At 39.3% G+C, this 9,220-nt stretch overlaps 1 protein-coding gene across 1 annotated transcript; it reads left to right on the forward strand.

Annotated features, from left to right (window-relative positions):
- The first annotated feature begins 5,586 nt into the window (after nt 1-5,586).
- Nucleotides 5,587-9,220, forward strand: LOC111551611 (serine/arginine-rich splicing factor 8). The gene is made up of 2 exons (XM_023225634.3): nt 5,587-7,027; nt 7,506-9,220. Exon 1 carries the CDS (start codon nt 6,057-6,059, stop codon nt 6,918-6,920), a length of 864 nt encoding a protein of 287 aa, XP_023081402.1. The 5' UTR covers nt 5,587-6,056; the 3' UTR covers nt 6,921-7,027; nt 7,506-9,220.

The following is a 9,220-nucleotide window of genomic DNA, read 5'->3' on the forward strand; positions in this document are numbered from 1 at the left end:
GTCCTGGTGTGAGAGAATGTGATGGGGCCGTGGGAATGTTCTACATCTCCTTTTGGGTGATGATTACATGGGTGTATGTGATTGTTAAAACTCACTGACGTGGAGACCTATGGTGTATGCATTTTTATTGCATGTATTTTAAACTGGAGAAAACTGAACAGGAGACAAGATAGGAGCAGCTGGAAAAGTGGGAACCATCTTAAGAAACAGTGGAAAGCTGAATGCTAGGTTGGCAGGGAGAAAACCTGGAGGGTAACGGAATCCCCAGTGCAGAACCAAAAGGAATCAAGATTTTGTGACACCAGGTACCTCCAGAGTTGGGAGTAAAAGTAAGGCTAAACACACAGATTTTGATAAAAATCTGTTGGAGAAGTTACTTTAGTTCCTTGGGTCAGCTCAATTAAGTTAGCATCTGGATGACTACTTCCGCCAACTACATCCACTCATCTTTCAGTGGAAAACGAGACTTTCTTGCTCTTATATTCCAGGTGAGAATTGGAGGTTGCTAAAATTAGGTGATGAGGTCGGATTGTGGATATGAAAGTGCAGGAAAGAAAGGAATTCTGACAATTTCTGGATGCGGTAGCTTGGCTCACATTCCAACTTGGAATGTGAGAACTGAATTTCTGCTTATTATCTTCAGCAGCATCACAATCTTATCCTAGGCAGATAGATGCCCTGGAATAGCTATCATTAAAAAAAATATTGGAGAGTAAAATAAAAGAAACATAAGCACACAAATAATTTGTAGAAAATATTGCTCCTATTGTCCTCCTATTTCTATTCAGCTACTTTCATAAATATTTTGCATTCTCTTGCCAAATAAGGACAAGCAATAGTACAGCTAAACTTGTTTCTAAATTAGTCTTCTGGAAAGTTCAGGGAGTTAGGGGTGGCTGTGGAGGGCTTCTTCAAGCAACTGCAATTAGAATTCTATATTACTTCATTTGACACTTTCAATTTGGGTCACTCTTCTTTGTAAAAATTGCCCATATCCAGCTGTTTGCCCATGTCCAATAATAAGCTTTTGCTATTCTGTACTGTATTTTGGAAAATCAAGGAACATTGATAATGAAAATTATCTAAGAGCAAGTGTAGATCCATCTTTGTCCTCTCCCATGACCTCTGTTCCTTCATTTCTGAAGGCTTCTCTTCATTTCTGAGAAATAACAATTATGAGTTTGATGCATATTCTCCATGTTTATAGTCAGAAGTCTACACAGCCAAGATGATATGTCAGGTTTGGTTTTATCAACTTCTCTTCCTCCTCCTCCCTATTTAAAAACTCAATATTACAAGGCCTAGACAGATTGTTACATATATAGATCCTAATGACTCCAACAGAGTCAACAGATCTGTGTAATTTTTTATTTTATTCATTCCCCTACTGATGGACATGTAGATTATTTCCACATCTTCATCATGTATAAATAACACTTTCTTGAACAGCTGTGTGCATAGAACTAGAGTTTCTTGGCTATACTGATATTTGTTTTCAATTATTCTAAGAATAGCTAAGTCAGTCTACAATTTCTATCTCCATTAGCAGTGGGACAGTTCTGGTTTCCCCATATCTTGGCCCATTTTTACATTGTCAGATCATTTCACTTTTTCTAATTTAAATCGAGAAAAATGTCTCATTGCATTTTCTCAATTACTAGTGATCTTGTACATCCCCTCATATTTATTGGCCATCTGGATTTCCTTTTTTTACGAGTTGCCTTTTCTAAGGCTTCGATCCCTTCTTTTGGGTTGACTCATTGTTTGTATTGATCTATAGAAGTTTTCAGGATACTTATTCATTGTCTATTTTACATATGACAAAACTGTTCTTCTATCCTGTATCTTGTCTCAATGTTTTATGTCCTTATTACACTGGAATGAGTTAAATATGTCAGAAATTTTCATCGTTGTTTCTGCTTTTGGCTCTTCTTTAAGATACTTTTCCCACCTTGAATTCATAAACACATTCTTCAGTATATTCTCAAATAGCCCTAAAGTTCTCTTTTATACAGTCTTTAATTCATCACTAATTTACTCTTCTAAGTAGTGTAAGGTAGAGCTCTATTTTAATTTTTCCCCCCAATATCAATATCCCTTATTGAATTATCAATTACTTTTCATGGGATTGGTAAGCCGCCTTTATTATATACCGACTCCCACATATACAGTTGAGCCTTGAACAAATGAAGTGCATGGGTCCACTTATACAGGGATTTTTTTTTTCACAACTGTATTGGTAAATTTTTGGAGATTTAGAACAATTTGAAAAAACTCCTGGATGCCTCTTGTACTATAGAAATATTGCAAAATACAAGAAAAAATGAGGTATGTCATGAATGCATAAAATATTTATAGATATTAGTGTATTTTAACATTTACTACCATAAAATATGTACAATTCTGTTACAAAAAGTTAAAATTTATCTGAATTTACACACACACAGACCATATATAATGCCATTTGAAGTTGAGATAAATGTAAACAAATGTAAAGATACAGTATTAAATCATAACTGCATAAAATTAACTATAGTAATACTGTATTATTGTAAGAATTTTGTAGCCTCTTCCTTTTGCCATTGCGGTGAGCTCGTGTTGTGAGTATCCTCTTAAAATGCTGCAGGACACTAATCATCTCTGCCTGAGCAATTTTTTTCTCTCTAGTAAATTGTCTATCACAGTAAAAAGTGATCTCTTGAGTATCATGTTTAGGACAATATCCTAAAGCTTGAATAATACTATGGGGCCCATACGAAGTGCCACTAGTGATGCTGGAAATGTTCCCAAGAAGCAGAGAAAAGTCATGACAGTATAAGAAAATGTGGAATTGCTTGATGTATAGTGTACATTGAGGTCTGCAGTGAGGTTATCAGCCATTTCATACAGGCTATTCATCTTGTTAAGGTATCCATAAATACAGTACAGTAAATAAATTTTCTCCTCATGATTTTCTTAAAAACATTTTCTTTAGTTTTCTTTACTGTAAGAATACAATATTTAGTATATGTCACATACAAAATCTGTGTTAATCAGCCATTCATGATATCTGTAATACTTCCAGTGAACAGTAGGCTCTTAGTAGTTCAGTTTTTGGAGGAGTCAAAAGTATTTGAGGAGTTTCAACTGCACAGGGGTTCAGCACCCTGAACCCCCTCATTGTTCCAGGGTCAACTGTACATGTGTCTGTGTCTGGACCCAGTATTCTGTGCTTAGAGGTACTGCTGATATCAGCTCAAATATTACAGTTTGATAAGGGAGAAGTCTTTTTTTGTTTTAAGGCATCATTTTGGGGGTTGTCATTTAAATACTTGACTCTAATAGTGCTAGACTCTAACAGTGCTAGCTCTACCACGGTGAACAAGTGACTTACTGTCTCCATGACTCAGTTCTGTCATCTGAAAATTAGAGGTAAGATTTTTCTTACAGGTCATAAGAATTAAATGATTTATTGTACGAAGAGTAAATTGAACAGTGTTTGCCATGTTATAGTCATCATGTATGTTAGTTATTTTAAATAATATTTTACTATTAGAAATAAAGAGGGATTTCTGTTCATCAAAAGATATGAAAAAAAGAGAGAAATGTCACACCAAGGAGTGTGAACTAATACTGTATTACTCATATCCAGCAAAGAGCTGATATCCATTATATATAAAGAGCTAGTGCAGAGAACGCCAACCCAATAGAAAAATGGGCAAAATACATAATAGGCAGCTCATGAGTGAGAATATCCAAATGGCTAACAAACATGAAAAAATTACTCTCATTTGTAATTAGGGAAATAATTTCTTTTTTTTTTTAAGTTTTAAGTGACAAAGTCTCACTGTGTCACCCCAGGCTGTTGTGCCGGGAAGCAATCATAGGTAAAACAAATCTTAATGCCCTCACCTAACCCGCTAAAACTAAAAAGTCTGATATTCACCAAAGGTTTGCAAAAGTGAAGAGCACTGAGCACCCTCATATACAGCTATCCTGTGTGTAAACTGATAAAAACTGTTGAAAAACAATCAGGCATGATAAAGTTTGAATTCACATACAGTTGTCCTTTGATATTTTGCAGGCGGAGGGGGTTTGGTCCTTAGGTACCCCTGAGGATTCTGAGGAATGGCTTGGTATGCGCATGTAACCTATACATATCTTCCAATATACTTTAAGTCATCTCTAGATTACTTACATTATGATGAAAATGCTATGTAAATAATTGTTTACTGTATTATGTTTTATTTATTTTTATTGTTTTTTTTTCTGAATAATTTCTACCCACAGTTGGCTGAATTCACTGATGCTGAAGCCAGAGGTTACGGTGGGCTTCCTGTATTCTATGACAAGGCATCCATTCATACGTAAAAGGACACATGAGTTCCAGTATACATGTCCAAGCGTGTTCTGAGCAACACTGTAAGAGGCCCAAAGTGGAAACAACCCAAGTGCCCATGAACAGCAAAACATTTATACCATTCGAATGCCTTACGGCAAGGCAACAGGATCAACTACAGCTAGACTGAACAATATAGATGAGGGAAATAAAACACAAAATACATTAAAATATAAAAAGCACAATTCTATGTATATAAGGTTACATAACATTTTCAAAATCAGCAACATTTTAATTAATTTAATTTATTTAGAATTCTCCTGCAGAGGAGTTTTCTCTCTTCTCTCCAATGTGTTAATTTATTTAATCATTTATTTACGACAGCACAGATTCATATTTTGTATTTTGGAATATGATATAGTAGTATTTTAGTTTGTTCCTTAAATTGTTCAATATGTGGCCACTGGGAGCTGTTTTATTGGTTTTTGTACCACATTAAAATTACCCCATCAATGCTTTTGTTTGTTTTCTATTTCTCACATCATTTTCCAGCACTCCAAGATGCTCTAGGCCCTTTCTGTATATTTCCTTTCCAGATCTAGAAACTGTATTTCTTCATCAGTATTGCTAAATTGTTTTTTTCTTTAAAAGTGTTAGATTTCAATTTTATTAATCATCTTTTTAAAAAACATATCGTCCCTTTTGTTTACTTGTAATTCTATTTTTAATGTTTTATTCTTTTGTTTTGGTTTTGCTTTACTAAGTGCTTGACTTCAACATAAAAAAGTTTTAGAAATGTGGTTATTAATTTTCAAATAAATATGATTGGATTCAGGTTTTTTATTTTTAACCTTCAATATTATTTCACTGAGGTCCAGATGTACTCAAGTTATTAACCTATGAAATTTTAATTGACATTTATTTTGTAGTCTTGTATTGTGAAATTCTTGTGTTTTCTACATGTTTTTGGTTGTTGCACGTTATATGATCAAAATTGTTGTTTGTTGTGCAAATTATTATAGCATTACTAGTTTTGTTCTCTGCACTATTGATTTCTGAGAAAACGGTGTTACGGGGGAATAAAAACTCCCATCATGAGCGCAGATTTTTCAATTTTACCTTATAACTCTCAGTCTTGGCTTTCTATGTGTCACTGTTGTGTGTTCAGGTGCGTTAAGTTCATCACTGTCATGTTTTCCTAGTGAATTTTCTTTTCAATAACTATAAAATGTGCTTCTTTGATCCTATCAATATACTGGATATTAATATTGCTACCCTAGGTTTCTTTTGTTTAATATTTGTCTGGATTGCCTGTTCCCATAAATTGACCTTTAATCAGTTAGCTTTGTTCTTAAGATTGGTTTAAAATTAGAATAATAGGGAGGGGCATGGGAGGGTGGGACGTCCAATTTAAACCCAGCCCAGTGATTACATTAGCTGGGCGCTGATTAGGTTAGGATGTTGCCCAGGGGTAAAGCCAGGATCTTTGGGACCTGGCTTCATTTGGAGTTCAGCTACCAAGAGGAAACCTTCCTCTGGGTCCTGGAGTATTTGGCCTGAAACTGAGAATTTGAAAGTTGCTGCTCCAGGGCGCTCCCTGCGGAGCTCGGCCGCCAGCCTCTCCGCCCGGCCTTTCCCGGCGTCCCCACGCGGGGCGCAGCCGCGAGAAAGGAACGCAGGTCACACCGTCAGCGCCCAGAGCAGCGCCAGTTTCCGGGCCCGGCCTGCTCTGGGAGCCATGAGCTGCGGCCGCCCCCCTCCCGACGTGGACGGTATGATCACCCTCAAGGTGGACAACCTGACCTACCGGACCTCTCCCGACAGCCTGAGACGCGTGTTCGAGAAGTACGGGCGCGTGGGCGACGTGTACATCCCGCGGGAGCCCCACACCAAGGCGCCCCGGGGCTTCGCCTTCGTCCGCTTTCACGACCGGCGCGACGCGCAAGACGCCGAGGCCGCCATGGACGGGGCGGAGCTGGACGGACGTGAGCTGCGGGTGCAGGTGGCGCGCTATGGCCGCCGGGACCTGCCCCGCAGCCGCCAGAGAGAGCCACGAGGCAGGTCCGGAGGCGGCGGCTACGGACGGCGGAGCCGCAGCTACGGACGGCGGAGCCGCAGCCCCAGGCGGCGACACCGCAGCCGATCCCGGGGTCCCAGCTGCTCCAGGTCCCGCAGCCGATCTCGCTATAGGGGTTCTCGCTATAGCCGGTCTCCCTATAGCCGATCTCCTTACAGCCGGTCACGCTACAGCCGCTCTCCCTACAGCCGATCTCGCCACAGGGATTCTCGCTACGGCGGATCTCGCCACAGCTCATCTGGTTACAGTAACTCTCGCTACGGCCGCTCTCGCTACAGCCGATATCACAGCAGCCGGTCTCACTCGAAGTCTGGGTCCTCCACTAGCTCTCGCTCTGCATCAACCTCCAAATCGAGCTCTGCGCGACGATCCAAGTCCTCCTCGGTCACCAGGTCTCGCTCACGGTCCAGGTCTTCATCTGTGACCGGGAGTCCTCCCCGGATATCCAAGAGGAAATCCAAGTCCAGGTCGCGATCCAAGAGGCCCCCCAAGTCTCCCGAAGAGGAAGGACAGACGTCCTCTTAAGAAAATGATGCATCAGGAAGCAACATGATGGAGGACTTGGGGAAAAGGATCACATACTCAGTCCATGGAAGCAACGTCCCTGGAAGAAGGGGCTGCCTATTGAAAAGGTTGTGTCACACTTTTCTACCTTTTCACCAGTTTGAAGCTTTGCATCAGGTGGCAAAATTCGTTCTATGCGCCGTTTTGTTGTTATTCACATTTTCTTGTAACTTAGGAGGTGAACGACCTAAGATTACATTATTGGGTTTGTATATTTGAGGCAAAAATTTATTTTTATTTCTATAGTGACGACCGTTTTGGTTTGAAATGAACAGATTGGTAACCTAATTTGTGGCCTCCTGACTTTTAAGGAAACGTGTGCAGCCATTACACACAGCTTAACGCTGTCAAGACATTGCTTCAACATTGCCTTCATTCCTTAAAGTTAAAAACCTACAAAAGGTGGTGTAAATTAATATGGATAATTTTATTTACCTCCAGGTCTAAAAGGTAGTATGACCCAAATTTGTGTAAAGATTTTTCATGTGAAAGGACTGGGTTTTTAGCAGACACAAGTCTAATCTCTTTTGTGTTTTTGTGCACCAGGCCCGGCTGCGTAGCAGTTGAGTGATGCTGGTTAGCTATTAAGGTGGCCTGTTGCAGTGCAGAGTGCTGAGCTGCTTCCTGTTTTCTTCTGATTGCTCCTGGGGAAAACACGCCTTGTCCTGAAGAACAAATGGCTGTCCAGTTTATTAAAATGCCTGTCAACTGCACTTCCAGCCACCCAGGCCTTGCAGATAAATAATGGAGCATGCAGTGAGCACATCTAGCTGATGATAATCACACGTTTCCCCCCGTCTTTTCTGAAAAATTGTAACTCTGATCATATCAACATGTATGAACTTAAAATATGGAGAATGTTATGTAAGAAATGGTTTATAAGTTTGTGGAGTACTTAAAACGTGTATCTTTTTGATTATGAATTTTTTTACGCTAACCATTGTTTCTGTAGTTAAAATTGTTTTCTTGGTGTTATCTTTTCTCAAAATTAGAAACTTTTGATGGAAAGTAGGTTGTTTTATTTTCTGTATGACTTTTGGATATTTGTACTTTTGAGAAAATTGTTAGCACCAAGTGTTTCTCAAAATATAATTTTTAAAAAATCCTTAATAGGCTTTTAGCCATGTGCTTTATTGTTTTATCACAATGCAGTTTATTTGTAGTTTCTCTCTTTTCTCCTCATACCTATGGTTTTTTTACCTCTAAAATTATTTCCAAATAATCCATTTTTGGCTTTCATTATTATCCCTACTGGATGTTATGTGTTCTTTTGCAATTGTTTCTGCTTATACCTTTACTAGCAAAGGGAAAAATAACAATTTGATGTCTATGATCTAGTGACAATAGGATTATATTGGAGCCAGTTGAATAAATTTATTCTTTCAATCATATAGATCTTCATTAATATTTTTGACTGAATTATCAATTAAAAATATTCCAGTTCCTTTGTGCAGAAACTGCTAAACCCAGGATTCAATTCTTGAATGAACTGGCAAGGTGGCGGTGGTCTGTAGATATAAATCCCACATTTTGTTGTTACAACAGTTAGTAGTTAATATTGTTTTCATATATAGACTCCAGAATCTAAATTTTACCATAATGACATTTCTTCTGGTCATGACAAATGTGATATTTTACCAGTGTAAATCTACGTAGAATGCAAAGACACACACAGAGCAGTCCTGTCTGAGAAATAAAAAATCAGGATACCCATGGCATTGTAGTAGCCACTCACGTCCAGCAGGTGGCGAAGGGAGGTGAGGTATATTTATTAAATGGGACGGAGTGGGACGGGTACGGGGCAGCCCTAAGGGTAGGGGAGCATTGTCAATTTCTAGGGGTAGTATGAGACCCAGGTGTAGCTGGAGTTTGAAGCTTTGAAGCAAAAATATCTGTAGAACATCTTAAACATGTGACCAAATATGATGTTAAAATCAGCAGCTTTTTATACGTTAAAAACTTTGAAACCTAGGGCCGGGCATGGTGGCTCACGCCTGTAACCCCAGCACTTTGGGAGGCCAAGGCAGGTGCATCACCTGAGGTCAGGAGTTCAAGACCAGCCTGACCAATATGGTCAAACCCTGTCTCTACTAAAAATACAAAAATTAGCCTGGCATGGTGGCGCATGCCTGTAATCCCAGCTACCTGGAGGCTGAGGCAGGAGAATCGCTTGAAACCGGGAGGCGGAGGTTGTGGTGAGCTGAGATCATGCCATTGCACTCCAGCCTGGGCAACAAGAGTGAAACTCCATCTCAAAAAAA

This window comes from Piliocolobus tephrosceles, chromosome 13, assembly GCF_002776525.5.
Source record: "Piliocolobus tephrosceles isolate RC106 chromosome 13, ASM277652v3, whole genome shotgun sequence".
Classification (NCBI taxonomy): Eukaryota; Metazoa; Chordata; class Mammalia; order Primates; family Cercopithecidae; genus Piliocolobus; species Piliocolobus tephrosceles.